The 24,703-nt window shown below is 40.7% G+C and overlaps 1 protein-coding gene across 11 annotated transcripts in view; it reads left to right on the top strand.

Annotated features, from left to right (window-relative positions):
- The window catches only part of PSD3 (pleckstrin and Sec7 domain containing 3), a 585,012-nt gene that overhangs the window by 304,107 nt on the left and 256,202 nt on the right, over window positions 1-24,703 (top strand). Inside the window, exon 1 of one of the 11 annotated variants that reach the window (XM_059909731.1) lies at window positions 2,405-2,563. The exons of the other annotated variants lie outside the window; for them this stretch is intronic. Coding sequence (XP_059765714.1) covers window positions 2,405-2,563 — 159 coding nt within the window. Of the gene's footprint in view, window positions 1-2,404; window positions 2,564-24,703 lie in introns of those variants that run through there. 11 annotated transcript variants of the gene reach the window in all.

Below are 24,703 nucleotides of genomic sequence, written 5' to 3'. Positions count from 1 at the left end.
TGTGCTCTTCACTCTGTCCCGACATGAGGGTGCTGGGAACAGTATGAGGAAACTGAGTGGTTTGCGGTGTGGCTCAAAGTGAGGATTTGAATGCGGCTCTGCCGTCACCTCCCGAACTGACTTCTGCTGCCTGTGAAGAGGGGGTTCTACAATCCCCACTCACCTCGACCCCCTCACACAGTTATCAAGTTGAGAACCCAAATGAGATAACCTGTGCTACTGCTGTAAAGTATAAGGTGTTAAACAGGTGAAAGTTGTTATTAGGAATGACATTACAGGAGGAATAATACCAGCTGGGCAGTCTTTGGATAAAGACAACGTATTTGGGTAAAGATAGGATATTTCTGCTAAACGTCCCAGAAATCAGGTTGTATATCAGATTCCATTTCTGTACATGGCAGCACATGATTTTCATTCTTTTTATGTAAGCTTTTTGGTAGGGAAAAGGAAATTAAGTTCATCAGGAGGTGTGTTCTAACTCCTCATTATTCTGCCTGGCAAATACCCAAACGATGTGCTGCTTTTACAGCATGTTCCCTGTTTCTGACACGTTGAAGCAGGGTCTCGTGTCTTCCACTAGTACTTTTTGAATTTTTATCTTGGCTCTGCTGCTAGTTCCTTCATGGGTTCTACCTCAGGCTTATTTGTATTAAATGGAGATATTGGCCTATAGAATCACCATTTGCTTAAGTTAGAATTATGCATGTTCTAAACGAGCGACTTTATCATCATTTTTTATGTCTTTGGAACATGCTTTGTAAAATATAAAGTCACTGCAGAATTTTTTTAATTTTAAAAGGTTCAGTAGCTTCAGATTACCTGGGAAGAGAGGAAAGTTTACCTTAAAGTAGCCAAAAATGATGTCATAGACTCTAAACCCTGCATTCTTAAAGGAGAGGAGATCTCCAGGATTGTCCAGAAGCGATTATCTATTATCATTTTAGACCAGGCTCTACCAAAGTTCTCTAATGTCTTTGTTTCACTCATAGCAGAGTTGAAGCGTCACAGGCTTCAAGGGTAGGAGATGGGAAGTGGAGAGGCCAGAGGAGGTAGGAGGGAGCCCCCGACGTGCGGTGCAGCCCAGCGCAAGTCCAAGCATCACCTGCCAGGCTCACTGTCAGCAGAGGAGACGGCCCACGTTCCTAAATATGCTCAGGAGCTGTGCCTTGTAGTGTACGAAGTTTGTAATCCTGAGTCATCAAGGAAAAGATCAGATTTGAGGAGTGGGGTCGGTTGAGGCAGCACTGTCTTCCGGATTGGCATTTTACAAACTATTTTAAAATTGTATTTATATTAACACTAAGCCCTCCTTTATCTGGAGGCTTCTGTGACTGACCCTCTGTACCCCCCGGGATTCCAGAAAAGTGAGGTATTGCAATCCTGAGTATTATACTCAGAACTTCACATGTCAGGAACTGAAATTCTCGAGTCTTCTATTAGCTTCCAATTTGTAATTCTCACTCAGGGGGCTGCATGCATTCTTGTGCCGACAGAGCATTTCTAGCTCTTGGAAAAGCTTCTTGCTCCTTCTTGGTCAGAGTTGGCTTTATGTGTCTCACTCTAAGCCATATTTAAAGCTAACATGTGCTAACCGATTGATTTTTTTTTTTTTTTTTTTTTTTTTAAGTTTTCAGTATGAGAGGGAGGTGACATACCATCTTTATTCTGGATTTCTTATACGGGCTGACCACATTCCTGGTTAAACGTCTGGCTGTAGTAGTCTGAGGCTGTAAGAAACATTTAGTTCTTCAGAAGGCAATGCAATTTGAATTACTGTTAAACGATGTGTGGCCTGGAACAGGAAGGGGAGAGGAAAATAAATGCTCATTGGGATGGCTTTGTGGCTGTCATCCTTTTCCTTGCTTGGAATTGCCTGAGCCTTTTGATGCCCATCGTATTTTTTTTTTCTTTTTGAAAATGTATCTCTGTTCCCACCCCACGTAGTGCCTAACAGATTACTTGAGACTTTTATTTGTGGTCTATTTTGTTGTTGACATTACTGAGCTTGCTGCACAATCACAAGAGAAATAGTGTTGCTATTTGGAATGTTAATGAATTGCTTGCCTGGCCAATTGCCATTTGTTCCAGCGTGTGAATATGGGGTGTGTGTGTGTGTGTGTGTGTGTGTGTGTGTGTAACAGAGAGACGAGTAGCAGGGCTGGGGTTGCTTTTTTTCCTGTTCGCAGCCAGTGACGTGAGCTGTGCCTGGAACAATCAGACTCTCTGCGAGCAGGGTAGTTGAAGACGCTGGAGGAAGCAGCCTGGTGTTTCCTGGGCTAAGGCGATCTCGGAGCTCTGAGCTGCTCAGGCGCGGCCCGGCGGAGCTCCTCCAGCATTAGAGCCTTGCAGCGGCTGGAAAGTGCCTTTGTATTTCTCCAAGCCCCTTTCCCAGTCAGCCTGCGAAATGATTGGCGTGAACAGTGTTCAGAGTGCCAGCAAGGTGCGGGTGAGGACCTCAGGCTCTGTGAAATATTCCCGGGAGGATTCCATCCGGCGGCAGTCACACCGGTCAAAGTCTATGAAAATTTCCAACTCCTCAGAGTTTTCTGCCAAGGAGACCAAGGTAAAGAGACACCACGTTCGAGCGTATTGACAGTTGTATGTTAGGATAATGAAATTTGGTACAGTCTTTGCCAGCGTCTAATGTGCAGTGACAAACTGAGAAAGTACGGTGCATAAAATGGCTCTAAGATAATCAGGTGAGAGGGGTGGTATCTGAACTCCAGATATTAAGATTGTGGCGTGGGTCAGTTTGCTAAAGAGCCAGTTTGTGGAAGACAAGGGTGAAGCAGGGCTCAAAATGAAATGATAGTGGAGAAGTGTTGGTTGGCACATTGATCGCGTTTTAGTCTCAGAAAGGTTGCCTTGACAAATGACTTGTCAGTGCAGTGTATTTTTAGAACATCAGGAATACAGAGACAGTGTGTGTGATTTTATCGTTCAGATAGGTCCTCTTGCCTTCCCTCCCCTGCTTTCCCCCTAATACGTGGAGGGCAGACCTGGTTCTATTACACTACATCCTTAGCTCGTTCAGAGCCTCAGGTGTATGTAATTGGGAAGAATGTCTTCTTTCGTGTTCCTTACACATATGTATGCTGATGCTGTGCTGCCATTATTCACTTGTCTTTTTGTGGCTGTCTGTAAGATAACATCATCTCTGCTCATATGAGATGTGAAGGGGGTGATTACGTAGTGAAATGGGCATTTACTACATGCGGTATATTCTTGAGATTCTTCCCACCACCATCTGTGTGAGCAGGGTACTCAGAAACACTCCCACTCCACAGGTTTAAAAATGGAATAATGGAATCATGGGATCACAGAACTCTGGGGCTGGAGATGTAGATGATTATGCTGGAGACTCGGAGGTTTGATGTGTGCAGGGGAAGCTTCAGGAGCAGAGCTCAGTGTCACCCGATCTCCTCACAGGTCCCTCCCAGCCGCCGTCTGTGACATTTACCTATTGAAAGACTTTGGTAATAACTGGGTGCCCTCGAAATATGGTGGGGGTAGAGGGAGGGGGCAGCATACCTCATGTGACTTTAAGAAACATGTTGGCTTCTTACCCACTCCCTTAGGCTGTGACACAGTGGGATCTAACCCCATCAGTCATTAGCAGATTTTCTAGCTAGAATGTCTTCAGATGTAACTCCTTCCTCCTTGTATTTTTTTTTAAAGCTGTAGCTTTAGGAAGAAACATGTGTCTTCACCGTCCTGTTAATGTGACCTGCCTGGGGATGTATTGGTTTCTACTGGAACTGTTAGGAGACTTTCTGTGCTGTGATGACTACTGTTTCCTGCTGAGATAGACCTGGATGGCTTATTATATTGTTAAGTAGCTAAGTATATGGGGCAGGTATGTGATTCTTAACATGGCTCTGATTAGCTTCTATTAAGAGTGCTAAGAAGCATGTTTAGGTTTTGTTTTAATATGCATTGTACCCACAGTATCAGACCATCATCATCTACCACCAATCCCAATGATAATTTAAGCATTGTACTATTAGTCTATTTGCCCAGAATTATGGTTGTGTACTGTAATGTAGGAATCTAGCATACATGCCAAATGGAAGGCCGCTCTACTATCTTCTCCGTTTGTCACACAGTACAGGTTCTCCTGTTTGATTTGATTCTATGCAAGAGAAAGCCAAGCATTTTTGGGGGGAGGGGGAGTATTACAAACATAGCAAGGAGAAAACAGCATAAAAGACCTCTGGTAGAATTGTAGGCAGTAGGCCATCACATGGTACTTTGGAGATTATAGTCAAATTTGTTTAAATTATATTTTTTGAGGCATACGAAGTTCTGGAGGGTGCATTCATCCACTATCTCACAAGAGATATTTTTATAGCATTATGTAGTCTTTTAAAATTGAGCACCAGAAGTAGCTAACAGAAAATCATTAGAATGGGAAATTAGATAGATTAAACTTAATCTTTCACTAACCATTTTTGTTCCCTAAATGAAGTAAACTGAATAACACTATAGGCTTATACCCTAAATGTACTGAACCAAACTATATTATAGACGTGTATAAATACATATCAACATGAATTCCTGTCCACAGTGTACACGTTTTACTCCAGGGGTTAATAATCAGAATTCTCATTCACCTTACTTTTTTAGCACTTAAAATCAAATCAGTGCTTCTTCCTGCTAATCATGTAAATAACACGTTTTCATTATCTGACTCTTCATCCAAAATGCAAGATATCTAATCTAATGATTAGAAGAGATACCATCACCACTCCCTGAAAAAAAGCCAGTAAGGTACCATTAACTTGGGGTATGCTCCTGGGACTTACTTTTGTGTCTCTGGAACTCTGGCATTTTCTAGAATAGGTGCAGTCATTGTGATCCCTTGTCAAGGAGCTGGAGCTATGTAACACGTTTTGTATCCCTTGAAAGCTTTAGAAGAACATGTACGCGTTTTGTGGAGAACGCATGCTTTATTTAAATGTCTTAGTGAAGTCTGACTTTGATGTGGCTCTTTATCCGCTAAGGGCCTGCTGGTGGAAGGGTGCCCGTGAGCTCCTGGCCGTGAGGGGGCAGCCCAGCTGGTCGCTCTGCTTCTGACCCAACGAGCATTTGGGGTCGGTGTCTAAAGACAGGCGCTCCTGAGTCAGGCGTGCGCCGTGGAAGAAGATGCCGATTAAGCCTCGGTTCTGCCACACGTTTCCACGTCCCCCTGGAAATATAACTTATTTCAGTACTGCGCAGTTTTCAACTTGAGTAAGCCAACTATCGGTTTAGAACATAAACCTGTAAAAGCTCATGTTGCCAATATCGCTTTCTGCTTCCCTGTCTCTTGCCAACTACACTATGCATCATAGATGAGGGGGTCTCAACGGGATGCTTTTATATTGTGGTTGTAGGTCAGTGTGATGCGCATGGTTGACTCCTGAGGCATTTTTTGAGAAATAGTATGGGGCTAGAGATTAAACCAAGAGTTCTTTGGTTGGTTATCATCTGGATTCAAGCGAACTGTTTCAAGCTATTCAATAGTACAGCAAAGAAATCAACTTCTCCAACAGTGAGACTGCAGAGCAAAACCCCTGGCACTTTGGGTGGTGCCGACTGAAAACGAGGGCCTTTTGCTCTGTGCTGTGGCAGCATCCCTGTGGCGGGCCGGGGGTTTGCTCACTAGTCAGCAGTGTGCACCTAGACAAGTCACTTCTCCTCCCTGACACTCACCCATAAAGAGCAGGGGTTGCTGAAATGATACCCTAGTTCTGAGCGTTGTTAATTTTAGAAACCTTGTAGGGATTGGTGATGGTTATTCCTCTGTATGAGGAACCTAAAGACTGAGCTAGATTCAGGGAAGGTGAGTTTACATATATTTTGAATAAACCTCTTCCTGTGCTTGGAGTTGACCATAAACACATGAAAGGAAAGTGGAAGGGCCTAATTCATCGCTTTGCAAAACTCGCTGCAGTGGTGTGAAAGACACCATCAGCTCTGTCCTCTCCCTTCTGCAGAGGCTTTGCTGTAGTATTGTTAGGTAAATGTTAATCATTTCTCCCTCCTATACATGAAGGAACCCGGAAGAAATCATTACCGTGCCCCTTTGCGACCTGAAGCTTTTCTTGAGAGGTTTGTGGATTGTTGTCATTCTTCACCAGATCTCTTTTTGTTCTTTAAACTAAGGCTTAGAGCCTGGGAAGGAGATTCTGGTTCAATGGGTCATTTATGTCTGCCTATTCAAAATATGTATTTCTCATATAATATGGAGAAAATCCTTAGTCATAATTTGGAAAATTTCCTGCAAATGTCTTTTTATATTTTTTTATTCTTAAATTGAAGTAGAACATCTTTTAACCTTGTAGATTCATCCTTCAGTTGGATCCTTGCAGAACGACAGTAGATCTAAACTGTTAGAGCCAGAATATGAAGAACATCTCCCATTACTAGTTATGACCCTGGCACATGAGAGAGTCTGAGAGGAGGTGTCTTTCACAAAGTAAATCTGGTTGTGCAAAGGTAAAAACAATTTTATCTCCAGACTCTCTTTTTCTTGTATCGGCTCTACTGTCTTCACGCTGGAATCACTTCTTGTGATCCAAGAAGTTACGCTTTTCCCTCAGGTGTGATTCTGACAGACTAATACATTTTGATATTTTAATGTAGTCTTTACCCAGAGGAGGCCTTAAGATACCTGGCCCTTCTGGAAGGTAATGCTGCAAACTACGTAATTATCAATAGTTGTTTAACCCTTTTCAGACTTGACTCAGCCTTGCCCCCAAATAGAAGCTTTCACCACTTTTAGTTTTATTTTAAGTTCTAAAGCTAGCATAGTGATACTGGTTTTTGTTGTTGGGTCTGTGTTTTTGGATTTTCCTCCAGCCCCTAACTCCCCCTCCCCACACCACAAGTTGTTTCTAAATTTTTCAGATCCTGCCAGTACTTTCATGTAAATTAGTACCTTTTTAAAGGATGGTTATTTGGGATATTCAGCAAACTATGCTCATGATGGGGTGACACTTGTTGACCCTTGAATGTAATTAAAAGCAGATCTTCACTATCCTCCTATTTACCCATTTTCATTTGATTAAGGTGCCCGTGGTTTTATACTTGGTTTGAGTGTCGTTAGAATAATCCCAGTGTCACACTGCATCCAGCTCTGCTGCACTCATGCCTTTCTATTTGAACACGTTCTTCCAGGGATGGTGTACTAGGCAGGTGTTTCAGAGCTTCCAGGCAGTATTTGAACATTGTAAAGAAGATGCTTGTCCGTGCCATCATTCCTGGCAAGCTAGTACATTAGCCTTGTCAGAATCAAGGGAAGGGAAGAAGAGAAATCTGTGAAATAGTGTTAAGATGGGAGTTACGGGAGGAAAAAAAAAAAACAACTTGCATTTTAAGATAGTCTTTGTTGAAGATGCAAGGAGGTTAGTAGCATGGTGATAACCTGAAGTTAACCATCAGGAGCTCTTGTGTGGGAACATGCATGGCGACCGGATGTCCTGCATTTCCCGGGGCGATGCCTTCCTTTATTGAAACCTGCTGTTAGATTATGCTTGGTTGCCTGGTTTAGATTTCAGGGGTTGCATGCCACTTAAGGACTAACGGGAAAGTTTTGGAGAATGTTTTTTATTTACTCATGCATAGTGATACAGAAACCATGAGCAGCCGGGCAAAGTAGCTCCTCCTCAGTAATTTATTATGGGGTTTCTCTTCTATCTTTGGCTTTTAATTAAGATTTTTGAGCATTATCTTATCTTCCAAGCAGTACACTCTTTGAAAAGATCTGGTCTACCACGTTCTGATGGTACAGCATTTTGGTTTACACACAGATCATCTGATTTCAGTGGGATTTGTTTTTCTACGTAGATTACTCGGAATGCTTCATGTCAGAATTTTTAGGAAAGTACTGGGTGAGGCCCTCTTCCTAGCCTGGCTCATCCCCTGACATGACACTGGTTGCAGCCTGCAGTGAACTGTTGGAATGTGAGGTACCCAAGGCAGCTGGAGACATCAGTATACCTGTAATCGCTCTATTCAGATCTGGCAAGCCAAGTTTCTGTTTGACTCCAGTAAATCAGGCGAGAGTATGCAGCTCTCCCAGGCCCAATCGCTGGTCTCCTCCTTGCAGCCAGGTGCGGTTTAGTGGCGTCAGCCTCAGGTCCACAGCTGAGAAGCTGACGGGGGTCTGGAGGGGCTGACAGCGGGCAGGGGAGCCCCTCCGGACCCTGCATCCACAGCCGCCAAGACAAGGGCGTCGCTTCCTACTGAGCTTTTTATTAGAGCTGTCTCCTGAGACTTCGCAGCATAAGTAAGCCGGAAGGTTTGAGGTCTCTAGTTAACTAGCTAGACCGAATAGTCAGACAGACAAGGAAAGCGCTTTGAGCGAAGAAGGTCTTTCCTGTCACTTAGAGGCACTGATAAAGTACCAGCTTTGTTCTGATTTATGACAGTTCTCTTCCTCAGAACACTTTTTGAAAAGCAGTTAAAATAGAAAGGCTCTCCAGAATGCTTTCATTATGATTGGGCAGTGTTTTGAGGGGGTTTTTGTATGCCTCATCAGCCCCCTGCTGTGCTCTCTGAGATCATGATTAAATGGTATTTATATGCTGCAAAAGCATAACTCTTAAAATTAAAATTTAAGATAACAAATGTGCTTTTATCCCTATGCCTACCTAACGCCACTAAAATGACAGTAGAACTCATAGATCTTCAAGGACACAGAGAACAAGACAGATTCCCTCAAGATGTCAGCAAAATTCAAAAGATGGAAAGCACGTAGACTTGATAACCGCAGAGAGAGCTGAAACTCAGGTGCCTGCAGACCTGGAAGCCCATAGAACAGAGGAAAGGCGTAGGAATCAGAGTCACTGGCTACCTCTGAGGACAGTGGGTCAAAACAGAACAATCCCTTTAAGTCCTTTAAAATTGGTAACTGAACCCTCTAGACACCTTCCCCTGCCTTGCAGAGCCTAGTGACCACATCCCCCATCTTCTGCAGCTCCTCTCAGAGACTTTGGACTTAGGAAATCAGGCTCAGTTGAGGCCAGCAGTGGGATTCCCACATTGAAAATAGGCAGGTTAAGTGAAAAGTACACACATTTCACAAGGGGCAGTCTCTTCCTTCTCTCCTCACCCATATTACTTAAAGTTACTGGAAGAAGAGAAGGCATGGTGTCCAGTACACAGAAATCTAATAGCAGAGAGTCAGAGGGGAACCCCAGGATGATAGTAAAGGGGAAGCCCCAGAACAGCAGCTCTGCAAGAGATAGAAGCCGACCAGTTTGTTTGTTTGTTTGTTTATTATTTTGGTTGCTTTGGGTCTTGGTTGTGGCGTGCGGGCTCCTTGTTGGCAGCGCACAGGCTTCTCTAGTCGCAGCGTGCGGGCTCCGGAGCACACGGGCTCAGCAGTAGCAGGAGGGACTGACCAGTGCAGATTGGAGCGGGAGAACAGAGGATTCCAAGCACACTTCCAGCAGTGCCACTGAGAGAATACGTGAAGTGTTGGACCACATGGAGAGGAGATTCCCCGTGCGGTGATGAATTAGAGATAGGCTCTTAGACAATGAAGTCAGCAACAGCAAAATGAGGTCATGATTAACATCGGGAAAAACAAAAAGTTCACAAAGAAGCAACTGTGACCTACTGCACACATAGCTCAGCAGTGAATTACATCTGCCTAGTCATAACAAGGTAGGCACTGAAAATTGATGTACCTCTAAATTGTGATTGTGGTATAATTTTAGTGGGAGGATCGGGAGTGGAGGGGGGAGTAAGAGCATTCTGTGTGTGTGTGTGAGAGAGAGAGAAAGAGAGAGAGAGGGAGGGAGAGATGGAGAGAGAGGGAGAGTTGGAGAGGGAGAGAGAGAGAGATGGAGAGAGAGGGGGAGAGAGAGAGAGATGGGGAGAGAGAGATGGAGAGAGAGGGAGAGAGAGAGAGAGGGAGAGATGGAGAGAGAGAGAGGGAGGGGGAGAGATGGAGAGAGAGGGAGAGAGAGGGAGAGATGGAGAGAGAGAGAGGGAGAGATGGAGAGGGAGAGAGGGAGAGATGGAGAGGGAGAGAGAGAGAGAGATGGAGAGAGAGAGAGAGATGGAGAGAGAGAGAGAGATGGAGAGAGAGGGGGAGAGAGAGAGGGAGAGAGAGAGAGAGATGGAGAGAGAGAGGGAGAGGGAGAGAGAGAGAGAGAGAGGGAGGGAGAGAGAAGGAGAGAGAGAGAGAGATGGAGGGGGGGGAGAGAGGAAGAGAGATAAGTGCTCTTTTCCAGAGCTCCACAGTTGAAAGTCAGTAGTTCATACTGAAAATAGAAAAAAAAAAAAGGAGTTGAAAGAGGTTAGCTCTGGATAACAAAAATCTGAAGTAAATAAATCAAAGGATTGTTATTCATTACATGCCTTTTAGTAATTTTGATTATGAAAATGGTAAACTTATTCCTTTGATAAAAGTTTAAAAATGAACAAGGAAAATGGACAACATATATAAGTACACGTGAGACTGGAATTATTTCCATTGACTAGAATGGTTTGTGTATCTTAACTTTGTGTTTAGCAAATACCAAACAATAGGGACTTCTTTTTTAAAAATTTCATCTTTTCCCAGACACTGTATTCTAGCAGCTGTGGGGCTAGACCGTGTTCTGCTGCTGCTTGCTGTCAAAGTTCTCAGTCTATAGTGAAAACGTTAGTGAAGGTATGGTCCTTTCTTGGGAAACAGTGCTTTGTCTTGAGGTTGTCCTTGTTAATTATTTTGATGGAATGATGGCAGTAGAAGATAGTGTTTTGTTTTAATTTATTTCCTCACTTGGCAAAATGAAAATCTGGCAGTTCTAGGTGGGTTCCCAAACCTCTTTTCAAAATTTTCCTATTCGTGAAATCCCAAAGCCTGGTAGCCACTGGATTAGATTATTTAATTTAGCTGTATTGATTGTTTTGGATGAAATCTGTTTCCATTTGGTTTGTCTTCATTACTTTGTCTAATGCATGGAAATGACAGAGAACAAATGCCATGCCTGATGTTCTCTCTAAATGTCAGAGTCCCCCAGGAATCATTTTTATAAGCCATTTATAAAAAGAACTCTGCATGTTACTCAGCAAGCAGTTTTTTAACTGTGTACATTAACTTTATCATCATGTCCAAAATCATTAAATATAATTGATCATTTTCTCAGGTGTTTAAAAACTTACTGCATGTAATTTACAAGGTCATTTGGAATTTATGTTTTCTTTATGTACTAAAATTATGAAGCTTCCTTTATTATGGTATGTGCCTGCCACTTCCCAACAAGTAAGGCTTACAACAAGAGGGTCTAATAACAGATATGGCAAGTACAATCCAGAATCTTCTTTGAAAATATTGGTTATTGTTATGTTTTTCAAAAGTATGGCGCAGCTATCCAAATCCAGACAAGTTTTGATAAATAAATCAGAGGATTCGAGTATAAGAATTAAAAGCAAAATCAGGAGATGTCTATGAAGACAATGAATTTGAAAATCATGGTGCTTATACAGGTCAGAGAATAGTTACATACGCTGAAGAATACTTTGGACCTTAACTCTTATGGAAGAAGGTGGTGATTTACTAAGACTATCATTACATTAACTTTTTCCAAGCTATCAGGCTCTGATGATTGCTACATTAAATCAATCTACATAATGTTTTTGGACATTAGTTTTTAATGCCCACATTGGTTTGAAGATGAAGATCTTTTCAGAATATATGTTGTAATCTTTCCATTGGTACTTCAGTAAATTCCTCTTCTACTTGAGATACATATCCTCTTCCCAGGAGGGTTTTGACATAGTCACAGCAAGTCTATCTTGGGAAGGACAAGAGTTGTAAAGCAGTGAATAAAAACTTGGGCTCTGGAGGCAGATGGTCCTATGTGTGAGTTCCAGTTTTGCCACTGGAACTCTGTCACCGGGGAGAGTTGCCAGATTTAGCAAATAAAAATACAAAACACCCAGTTAAACTTGAATTTCAGGTAAGTAATAAATAATGTTTAGTATAAGTATGCCTCATGCAAAGTTTGGGGGGTAATACCTATGCTTGAAAAAAGTTAGTCATTGTTTATCTGAAGCTCACATTTAACTGGCCTCCTGCATTTGATCTGGTACCCTACAACCTGCAGCAAGTAACAATCTGCCTACTCTATAGCTTTGAGATCAGTGAGATGGAATAAGTCATACTTATTTCATAGGTTGTAGAGAGTTAAATGAAATAGTACACATAAGTGCTCAGCATGTAGCAGCTCAATAAATGTCACCTGTATGGATCATATCTTCTCAGTTGTCAGACACCCAGCCTAGCATGTCCTAAAGCGGGACTGTAGCTGCAAACAGTTTTAGCCGTCCAGGTTGGAGTTCTCTTGGGAGAATAGTATACTAGTCTGAGTGGTCAGAGACGTGTACTCTTATTGTTGTCGGTTTTAGAGGGAGAATTATATAACAGATTCAAGCTCCTCTGCCCCAAAGTGAAGACAGGAAGTGAAAGCCTAGATTTTTCAAGGGAAAAAAAGTCAAGGAAAAAATTTAAAAGGCTTTGGAATCAAACTGCCTATGATTCCTTTTTGAGATCTCCCACCTAATAACACTCTCTTTACCCTCTCTGCACCCCATTTTCCTCATCTGTAAAATGGGAATAGTACCCATGGGTGGTGGTGAAGAGTGAACAGTGTCATACATGTACAGGTCCCGGCACTTGTTAACTACTCAGTAAATGTTAGTTGTTGCCATATTTGTCTATGATGCCAAACTGCCAGTTTGATTCAAAATAAGTGATTCTCCACAGGCCCAGCATGCTTGGCATGGGGAATGGAATGGATGGATTCTGGATGTTTACTTCACGTGTCCTGTAAAGTCTTGAGTAGGACAAGCATGGGCTGTATGTAACAATAGTACCTTTCATTCATGTGTTGCTTTACAAAGTACAGATGTTTTCATATTGACAGCTTGATTTCATCCTCACGATTCTATGAGGTAGATTGTTGTTATCTTATCTTTACCGATGAAGCAACCAAAGGCTAGTGTTAGTGGCCTAAAGTCACACAGCTGATGGAAGGGGCAGGTTTGATACAAGTGAACTGATTTCTAGTCCACTGTTCTTTGTTCTGTGCTGTGGCCTCCCTGATGGGAGTCATGGTGTCAGGGTCATCATCACCGAGGTCCTTGTCTTCTCAACACCTGTTTCTTTAAAACACATGCCGTGGTCAAGACAATTTACGAGGCATCGTGGGGACTAAAGAGAAGCAGAGTCTTGATCACATGTGTGAGGAGTTTAAAATATAGTATCTAGATTTTTAGTTGAAGAAGTAAAGCATTTATGGTGTGGTAAACATTCAAATAGTACGGAAGGTTATCCATGGAAAATTCTCTCTCCCACTCCATTCCCCCAGTTGCCTTCTACAAAGGAAATCTCAGCAGTGGTTTCTTCTGTATCCTTTCAGAGATGTAGTGAGAGCAAACATAGATACATTTTTTCCACAAGGTGGGAACATACTAAAGAGACTGTTTTGCACCTTACTTTTCCCCTTTAACCGTATATTCTAATATAGCTACCCCAGTTTTAGCTTAAATGACTTTAAATACTAATGGATAGCAGTCTGTCTCTGGTGCCACTGTTGAAACTGTCTTACCCAATTTTTTATTTGTGCTTGAGGTGTGTGAAAATGGGCCGTCCTTCTCCCACAGTTTAGGAAAATGGTCTGATACCTCCCCAGTCTGCACTGCTGCCCCCCCAAGCCCAGTCACACCACCCCTCACCAGACACCGCCAGTCTCGCTGCAGCTCCCCTTGCTCTCTTCCAGTCCTTTCTCCACTTGGCGGCCAGGGCGACCTTTAAGTGGTCACTCTACTGCTAAAATCCTCCAGTGCTTGCCCAACACACGCGGAATTAACCCTTGTTTTCTGGTCAAAAACCCTGTGTGACATGGTTACCTCTTTGTCCTTGTCAGGACCCACATCTCAGGCCACCGTGCTCTAGCCATGCTGGCCTTGTTTGTTTCTCAGACCCACCAGGCTCAGTTATGCCAGGAGCTCTTTCCCTTTATCTTCCTATGGCTGTTGCTTACACCCTAAATTTCCTTGCAGAGAGGCTTTTTCAACCATCCAGTCTAAAGCTACTTTTTGAGTTATTGTTACCTTATTTTAATTACCTTATAATAATTCTTTGGCAGCCTACCAGAAAATGGCAGAATAATCTTTATTTGTTCTCTTATTCTTTTACTGTCTGTTTCTACCCCCACTAAATCTAAGTTCGATGCCCGTGTTGTTCACCACTGGGCTTTCAATGCCTGTATGAGTACCTGACAACCTGCCCACCTGGCAGGTAGTAGAGACTCAGTTGACTGAATATATGAATGAATGAGTGAATAGTTTTAAGAGATTTATTTCTACAATATTGTTAAAGTTGTTACAACTGTTATGTTATACTATACTGGTCATGTCACAAACATGAACTAGTCTTCTAATAGTTATGAAAAAATACTATTCTGTGTAAGTACTTATACTGTATACAATACTATTATAGAAAAAAAAATGCAATCTTATCATTGTTTAGTAGTTATAAAAAATACTTTCCCCTGACCTATCAGCATATGTTAGGATAAAATATTTGTTGTGGTTACTGTACGCTAGAGCAGTACAGTGAGTCAAGCAGGCATGCCACATAGGCAGTTGGAGCACACAGGTGACAGAGATGCATGACAGGTTAAAGGAGAATGGAATGACTGACCGTCAGCACAGGTACGCTGTTTTCTCAGGTAAGAACTCAGGATCGTGGATATCTGTCCTTGTGGAAACATTACTTTTAAATAAACTAAATAACAAGTCCTGAGCTGATATAACAGAAAGTAAAAGGCGAAGAAATGGAAGAGTCTGAATAGCATTGTTTGTTTTTAAATTTGTAAACTAGCATCTAGTAAGTTTTTAACACCAAAGCATTTATTGAAGTTGTAAAATCTATTGCTCAATCTGTGTTAAAACATTTTATATATACTGTATATATACCATGTTATAGTATGTTATATATGTCAGTATTGCATCAGGATTAGGGCAGACTTTACAAGCACAGACTTTGGCTTCAGACAGACCTGTCTTCAGATCCCCAGCTCTGCTCTATGACCTTTGGCAGATTACTTAACCTTTATGAGCATTAGGTATGTCATTTCTAAAGTAGGGATAATAATACCTCATTCATACAGTTGCTGTGAGGACTCAGTGAGGTTAAGTAGAAATAACTCTCTTAGCACGATGTGTCACGTAGTGTGGCCTCATAGATGGCTATATTATTATCATCAGTGGAGTATCAGCTATTGAGAAATGGCTAGAGCATCATCACAGAGTCAGAGAAATCTCATCAAGTGAAACATCCAATATTCAGAAGTGTTAAGTCTCTAAATCATAAACCAGGAAGTTGTGCTGTATCTATTCTCTATTTGGGATTCTCATTGTTCTTTCCCGACAGTTTTCTGATAACTTCATTCTAATCAGAATTTCAACCCTGATGTCCTGTTGGATAACAGATGTGTTTAGTCTGGCCCACAGTGGGGGTTTTTTGTTTGTTTTTGTTGCTCTTTTTGTTGCCACACTTGAAAATTTGTGAGCCTTGAGTACTTTGTACTTCTAGCTACTTCTGAAAAATAATAAGAGCTAGCCATAGTGAATCCACATTCCCACCTGGTTGAAATCAGGCTACAGCTGAGTGTCACCCGCCCCTCTAGATGGGGCTTTCTCTAATTCCCAAGAGTATCTCCCTGGCTACTGTACTCAGCTATGTTACCTGCTTGCTGATGAGTCTTAGTCAGTTTTTTGATATTGGACCAACATTTAGACTTGATATTCAAATCAACTCATTAGGATATGTTTACAGGTTTTTTTTTAAATTGAGGTATAATTGACATATAACATTATGTTAGTTTCAGCATACAACATAATGATTTGATCTTTGCATACATTGTGAAATGATCACCCTGTAAGTCTAGTTAACACCCATCACCTTACATAGTTACAAAAAATTTTTTTCTTTTGATGAGGACTTTTAAGATCTCTGTTAACAGCTTTCAAATATGCAGCACAGTATTGTTAACTATAGTCACCATGCTTCACATTACATCCCCATGACTTATTTATCTTATGATTGGAAGGTTCTACCTTTTAACCCCCTTTGCTCATTTCTCCCACTCCCCCATCCCTACCCCACCCCTCTGGCAACCCCACCAATCTTTTCTCTATATGACCTTGGGGTTTTTGTGTGTTTTTTGTTTTAGATTCCACGTATATGAGATCACATGGTATTTATCTTTTCCTTCTGACCTATTTCACTTCGCATAACACTCAGAAGCTTCATCCATCTTATTGCAAATGGCGAGATTTCATTTTTTGTGGGTGAATAATTTTCCTTTGTATGTGTGTGTATGTGTGTGTGTGTGTATGTATGTATGTGTGCGTGTATGTGTGTGGAGAGAGAGAGAGGAAGCAGTTTATCCATTCATGGACACGTACATTGTTTCCATATCTTGGATATTATAAATAAAATAATGCAGTGCACGTAGGAGTCCATATGTCTTTTCAGTATATGTTAAAATTAGCGTTTTTGTTTCCTTCAATAAATACCCAGAAGTGGGACTGCAGGATCATATGGCAGTTCCAGTTTTAATTTCTGTGAGAAACTCCATACTGTTCTCCATAGTGGCTGCACCAATTTACATTCCCACCAACAGTGCACAGGGAGTCCCTTTTCTCCACATCCTGGCCAACACTTGGTATTTCTTGTCTTTTTGATAACAGCCATTCTGACAGGGGTGAGGTGATGTCTTATTGTGGTTTTGATTTGCATTTCCTTGATGATTAGTGATGTTGAGTATATTTTCATTTGCCTGTTGGCCATCTATATGTCTTCTTTGAAAAAATGTCTCTTCAGATCCCTTGCCCATATTTTAATTGAGTTGTTTGTTTGTTTTTTGTGATCAAGTTGTGTGAGTTCTTTGTATATTTTGGATATTAACCCCTTATCAGACCTAATGTTTGCAAATACTTTCTCTCATTCAGTTCATTGCTTTTTCATTCTGTTGATGATTTCCTTTGCTGTGTAGAAGCTTTTTAGTTTGAGCAGTCTCACTTATTTATTTTTGCTTTTGTTGCCTTTGCTTTTTGTGTCAAATCCAAAAACTCATCACCAAGACCAATGTCAAGGAGTTTACTGCCTATGTTTTCTTCTAGGAGCTTTATGGTTTCAGGTCTTATATTCAACTCTTTAATCCATTTTGAGTTAAATTTTGTATATGGTGTAAGATAGTGGTCCAGTTCCATTCTTTTGCATGTGGCTGTTCAGTTTTCCTAACACCATTTATTGAAGAGACTGTCCTTTCCCCATTGTATAGTCAGGGTTCCTTTGTCATAAATCAATTGACCATATATGTGTGGACTTATTTCTGGCTCTCTATTCTGTTCCATTGATCTACATGTCTGTTTTTATGTCACTGTGTCTGTCATACAGAGTGAAGTAAGTCAGAAAGAAAAACAAATGCAGTATGCTAACACATATATATAGAATCTAAGGGGAAAAAAAAAGGTCATGAAGAACCTAGTGGCAAGACGGGAATAAAGACACTATCATACTGTTTTGATTACTATAGTTTTGTAATATATTTTGAAATCAGGGAGTGTAATGCCTCTAGCTTTTTTTGTCCTTTCTCAAAATTGCTTTTGCTATCCGGGGTCTTTTGTGCCTCCACACAAATTTTAGGATTGTTTTCTTCTATTTCTGTGAAAAAAATGCCACTGGATTTTGATAGGGAGTGCATTGAATCTGTAGATTGCTTTGGGTAATATAGGACATTTTAATTATATTAATTCGTCCAATCCATGAACACAGAATATCTTTCCATTTATTTGGTCATCTTCAATGTTTTTCATCAGTGTCTTATAATTTTCAGTGCATAGGTTTTTCACTTCCTTTATTGAATTTATTCCTAGGTATTTTATTCTTGTTGATGAAATTATAAATGGGACTGTTTTCTTCATTTCTCTTTCTGATAGTTCATTATTAGTGTATAGAAATCAACAGATTTCTGTATATTGATTTCATATCCTGCAACTTAATTGAATTTTTAAGTTAGTTTTAGAAGTTTTTTTTGTGGAGTCTATAAGTTTTTCTATACATAATATCATGTCATCTCCAAATAGTGACAATTTTACTTCTTCTTTTCCAATTTGAATGCCTTTTATTTCCCCCTCTTGCCTAATTGCTCTGGCCAGGACTTCCAATACTATGTTGAATAAAAGCAGTGAGAATGGGCATCCTTGTCTTGTTCCTGACATTAGAGGGGAAGCTTTCAGTTTTTTAATGTAAATTGATGCAGCCATTTTGGGTGTTAGCTGTGGGCTTGTCATATATGGCTTTTATTATGTTGAGGGATATGTTTACAGTATTAACAAGGAGAAAAAAATTCTTTCTACTTAAGTTTTTGCTCAAAAAGGAGCTTAGTACAAATATCAAATCATTATGTTGTGCACCTGAACCTAATATAATGTTATATGTCAATTATACCTCAATTTAGAAAAAGGAACTTAGTGGCTATTTTGTATTTAAATACATTTACATTTTGAATAATGTTATTTGAAATATCCTAGTTAAGAAACTTTCCTTAAGACACAGCAGCCAGTAAAATGGAAGGTAATCATAAGGTGTAGAAAAGGCACTTTAGGAGGAATACGCTCTGTAGAAATACTCATGATACCTTATTGACCAATTCTACCCTCAGAATGAATGAAATGAAAGAATATGTGTGTGTGTGTGTGTGTGTGTGTGTGTGTATATATGTGTGTGTGTGTGTGTGTGTATATATATATATATATATATATATATATATATATATGTAATAGTTTGGAGTACTGTGTCAGCATAAATGGTAATAAAGGGAACATTTTTGTTCCCTTTCAGGTTTGGTTGAGTGCACCTCCAGAGCTGCTCACCAAATCTTTTGGTAGGTGTGCGTATTTAGTATTATCTTTGGCTGCATCTTCCCCCCTTTGGTGATAAGGAAGGGTGGTTCCTATTTTAGCTCACAAAGATACATTTGACAGTAGGCAATCAGGCGAGCCCCACTTGCCGTTCCTCCCTCTTAGGGAATCAGTCTTCCTCCCTCTTTCCCTTTTTCATTTTTTTCATATGCAATTTAAAAATCAATGTTATTTCCTAATTTATAGAGTCATACCTGGGATTTGGGAGCAGATAGTGATGCTACTAATCAATAACCATGGGGAAAAATAAGTGAGGGACACAGGAAAAGGGAGTAGGGACTAGGGAAAGAACTAGTTTGAGAGTTTGACCAGGTGATTTCTGATATCCTTTTGAAGTGGAATCATAGAATGGTAGATCTGGAAGGGGGTCAAAAAAGGTAACCTTATGCAACCCTCTCATAGCACATATTTAGAAAATGAAGGCCAGGTAAATGAAATTATTTGTCTTGAAAGGGCAAGTTCGTGATTGTCGAACCCCCTCCTCCCCTCAAATTCTTAGATCCTGAGGCTGGATCTGTTCTCTCTTCTATTAAATATTTCTCTAAAAATTACTTGTAATATGATGTCACATATTAGATACTATGTGTGAAAGTGTCTTGCACATTGATGGCAGGAAGTAAAAAGTTGATTCTGCTAGCTAATTCTCCATTAGGTCAAGTTCAGTCAGGATTAGCAGTACGTTTTGTTATCCTTACATAAGAGGCCCCTGAAGGCAGAGTGGATTCTTCTACACCTAGCATAATGCCACTATGGCCTATAGATGTACTCACAAGTGTTTGTTATGTGATGAATCATGCATATTAATTGTACTTCAGATTCCCTTTCAGTAAGGCGAGTGCTTTTATGTTACTGTCGTGGTATCTGTTGTGGTTTGGCGTTGGCTCATCTCCACAGTAGAGTCAGACACTTAATGGTTAGATGTTTCTGCCATTGCTGGCTGGGTTTGTAAGTGCGCCACAACATGTGGTAAGTTAACTCTCCAGGACATAGATTTTGACTCTGTTTACATGGTGACTGGATCCAAAAAATAGATCTGACTATAGATGTGGGAAAATGCCAAACTCAGAATAAGTTATTTATATTGAGCATGCTTTTGTCACCCTGAATGAGAGCTAAAGAGAGGAATGCCTGCAAGGTTGATTGTTAATATCTGTTCTTTAATGTCGTGTTCTTTAAACTTGGGTACATGAAAACTTTCCACTGGGTATGGGAATCAGTTTCCAGAAACTCATCTTTTATATGTTCTTCTCCCTAAAATGGATCTACCTATGAATACTCTTGTGGTCAGAGTTTCAGGCTGTTTATCCTTTTTTACTTCTGCTTGACAATTGCCTTCTGCCACTTAAGGAAAAGAAAAAAAGAAGGAGGTGGCACAGTTCTCACCCATAACTTTATTTGGTCTGTTGCACGGGTGTAGCAACTTCCACAGGTAGAGGGGCAAACAAAGAGTCAATTCTAAATATTGGTTTTAGGGAAGCCCTCTTTTATGAGGGAGTAATGCAGTTTCTCAATATTATTTTAAGGTATAGGGAAGAAAATAAAAGTTGAGGGCCATTGCTTTAAGATATTTTGAGTTTTTCTAACCAATTTGAAATTCATATGGCAACTAGATTTATTAATTTTTAACCAATGTCTTTTTCAAATACAGTCTTTCTCTGATAACGTTTTCCAGAGTGTTGCATATTTAGTTCTATACTCAGAAGTCTGCTTGATCTGAATATCTGCATGAAGCAGCATTGCGCTTGAACAAGATAGCCATGGTGTTGATGGTGTCATAATTCTTGGGTACAAATTTCACTGTGGTCACTGTCAGTCTCACGAAGGGAAACTAAAAGTTGTGTTATCCCCTACACTTTTCATAGTAATTCAAGGAGCACAGAGAAAGGAAAATCATTGGAGTTGAGAGATGATTGAACTAAAATACACGAATTTCATAGATTGCAAAATATGCTTCTGGAGAGAAAGAGACTCATGGTTACCCGATGCATGGTAATAGGGAAAGCTTCAGAGAACCGTGTGTGGGCTGTCAAAGATGGTGCTAAGCCTTGAATAAAATTGCATTTTATCATCTCGATGAGAAGCAATTAAAAGTTGAAGAACAAAGACTTAAAAGTAAATTTAGACCAAGATACCTTGATCTCTGTAATTTAAGCAAGTTACTTTGCTTTCTCATTCTTAAAAATGATGAACTTCAACTTTGAGGAATCATTCTGTCCTCTTTAGTCTCAGTGGAGGTATTTGATTATTGTCTAGCTCCTGGGTTAAGTTGCAGGAATTTCAGTTAGAAGAAAGAAGAAATCACAAAGCAGTGATTTTTAACCAAGGGTTTGTATCAGAGTTATTTGTGGATCATTTGGAAATATTCATGTTTAGGTTCCTAATCTGCCAATCTGATTCAGTAGATCTGGGATGGGACTCAGTGATCAATATTTTAAAAAGTTCATTGGCTGATTCTGGCACATACCCTCATACTTTCAGTTGAGAGCACTCTGGTAGACAACTGTGTTTTACCTGGGGACTGACTCTGGAAAAGTTTCTGGAAATCAACCTGTGGGTATGATCATTCTTTATTCAGATATCTGTCTTCCATTTATACCTCGTGTGTTAATTTCCTAGGGCTGCTGCAACAAATTACCACAAACTTGGTGTTCTAAAACAACAGGAATTTATTCTCTCACAACTTTGGGGGCCAGGCGTCTGAAATCAAGGTGTGGACAGTGCTGCGCTCCTCTAGAGGGTCTAGGAGAGAATCTCTTCCCTGGCTCTTCCATCCTCTGGTGGTTGCCAGCATTCCTTGGTTTGTGTCTGTATCACTTCAAGTTCTCTGTCCATCTTCATGTTACCTTCTCTTCTGTCCTTGTTAAATCTCTCTCTGCTGCCTTCTTATAGAGACACCACTCAGCCCAGATATTCTCTCCCATTCAAGATCATTAACTTAATTGTGTTTGCAAACTTTTTGTGGAATGCAGAAACATTTTCAGGTTCTGGGGTTTAGGACTTGGATATCTTTTGGGGGGTCCATTATTTAGCCTGAGACAGCTGGCTATCACCTCACTACATATAATTTATATGGGCTGCTCTGGCCCATTGAGATTGATTTGGTCCCTTTCCCCCACTTGTCTCCAGCTACCAATTCATGGCCACAGGGAAATGGAAGCCTTCTGTGACAGTGTTTACCCACAAATCTTGCTTTCTTGGACCTAGATCAGATAACCTCTCACATAGCTAGAGATAAATTATTTTACTAAGCTGTCGAATACACCTCCAATTGCAGCCATTCGTATGGCAAATACCTTTGGTCATAAGTGGAGTGGGAGTATACGATCAGTGCAGCAAACCATCATCCTCACTGACGAAGGCATCCCAAGCATGTGTCCCAGCAACGGTGGCTCTTGTTTAAAGCTCGTCTTTAAGAAGAGAATATCACAGTGACCAGCATTACGTGACTCGATTCCAGGAGAGGCACGAGCCTTCTTCCCTTTCACGTGAGCCTTGACTTGACCTAAGCCAGGCATTTACGATGCTGTCAAGTTTGGTTTTAGGAGAGAGAATGTAGTTAGCTATAGTTAGCTGATAGGAAAGAATTTAGGTAGTTGAAAGGATAGAATGTAGTTAGTTGAATGTAGTCACTTGATTTCTGAGAGAAATGTAATTTCTGAGTCAAACTTTATGAAAACTAGCTATAGGGCCTTGAGAGAATTTTTTAAACATGGGGCTTCATTTTCCCCATCTACAAAAGGAAGAATTTATCTCATGATCTCTAAGGCCCCTTTCAGCTCTGAAATTCCATTTTGTTGTTTCTTGAGTTTTAACAATTTGTCCTAAAAACATTATTACTAAAAGGCTTGTTCTTCTGCCATTAGTAGGCAGGTACAAGATTGGTAGTAAAGATGATTTTAACCTGCAGCTTCCTTAATTGTGTGGTAGAAAGATATGTAAAAGTATTTTGAATGGAACAATTGATAGAAAAATGTTGGCATTCCTAGGATTCTGACTTGGGCATGTTTTATATCACCATAAACTACCCATCCTTGGGCTTTATGTGTAGTGTTTCTGTACTCCAGAAATTAAATGTTTTATATCAACGGGGTTTACTAAGATTGAGAGTACACTTTCACTATTAGGCCTTCATGTACTAGTTAGTTCCTTTTTACGGAGTTTGTGATGCTTTGTGACACATGAATCTGAACTTCACAGGAGTTCACATGGGCTGAAGATAAACCCTTAGGTTCGGCCACATTTAAGGGATAAGATGAGGAAGATATGAGTAAGGAGAAGGATTGTCAAAGGAGATAGGAGAAAATTCAGGAAACTATGTATTGTATCACAGAAAATAAGGAAGAATATATTCAATATTTGAGAGTATTCAGTGCTGCTGAAGGCGAAGAGATACAGAACACTAGAGTGGCCTTGAACAAGGAAAGCCGATGAATTTGTTGTGATAAGTTTTAATGGAGGAACAGGGATGGAAACTAGATTGAAGAGAACAGATCAAGCGGAGATAAGAATTGCTGAAACTTCTCTCAGGAGAGGTTCTGAGGAACAAAGGGTGGAAACTAAATTGCAGAGATGGGGTTTGGAGAGACCTGCACAGGTTTGAAAGCTGATAGAGAGGAGCAGGTAAAGGAAGAGCTATTACCCCAGAAAGGGAAGGTCAGGACCTGTGTTAGAGGCTTAGCTTGGCAGGCATGGGACACCCCTTCCCTTCCTGTCAGAAAGGAGGAAAGAACAGATGCCAGTGCAGATACATTTCAGGGAAAATGGCAAAAAAGTTAAAGGAGGCTCATGAATGAATGCTCTGCGGAAGTGTGAGATGTTCATGTGTACTGTTGTCTAATGTTCTCTGTTAATGTTGAATTAGTCGCCTACCAGGAGCTCAGGAGGACTGCACTTGCGGCCAGTCAGCGCCACCCCTCTGTAATAGATACCCCAGCCCCCTTGACTGCAGGGAAGGGCCAAATCATAACTCCTCATCTCCCAGGCACGTGGATTGATCAGTGGGGAGGACAGGTGGCCTACATCATACCAACTGGAATCTTTTCAAACTGGAGCTGGGAGAAAAGAACTGTGGGTTCCTCATATTGAGAAATACAAAGATGTGAATGGGTGCTGTTGATATGGACATGTTTATTGTTTCTTGTGCAGCAAAGAAACAGGGATTGGGGATGTTTGGGATGGAAAGAGGAGAGTTGAGAGGAGAGGGGGCAGAGTTTATGTTTTTTTTCCAATTTTATTGAGAAATGGTTGACAAGGGGGCAGAGTTTTAAATTCCTGTGTCCCTGTGGCCAGCTCCATCTGGATCTTTTTTATGGTTTGGCTACATAAACGTTAGGTCCCCCTTACCCTTAAGGTAGAGTTTAGATTTTTGAATTTGAAGCTAAAGAAACCTTAACTAATATAATGTGAAGTCAGAATAGGATTGGTCAAGAGTTACAGTGTTTCTTTTCAGGTACAACAGAAAGGCCATGAGACAAAGAAGTGGAAAATACCATCAAGACTGGTTGAGGTGATGGGCTGCCTGGGAAAGGATGTGAGGACTGTTGGCTGGAGATGAGGGGGAATCAAGGGACTTCAGTTCCTAACGAAGTGAAGTAGATACAAGGGTAGGCAGTTGTGATCAGGGTATATGAGTGTTGGATGCATTTGCAAAGCAAATTTTCCTTTTTTAAGAGAAATAATGGACTATCATAAAGCACTAAAAAGATTCAGGAAAGTCCCTTTGTAATTT

The sequence above is a fragment of the Balaenoptera ricei genome, chromosome 21, assembly GCF_028023285.1.
Source record: "Balaenoptera ricei isolate mBalRic1 chromosome 21, mBalRic1.hap2, whole genome shotgun sequence".
In the NCBI taxonomy this organism is placed as follows: Eukaryota; Metazoa; Chordata; class Mammalia; order Artiodactyla; family Balaenopteridae; genus Balaenoptera; species Balaenoptera ricei.
This window is presented reverse-complemented; position numbering and strand designations above follow the sequence as displayed.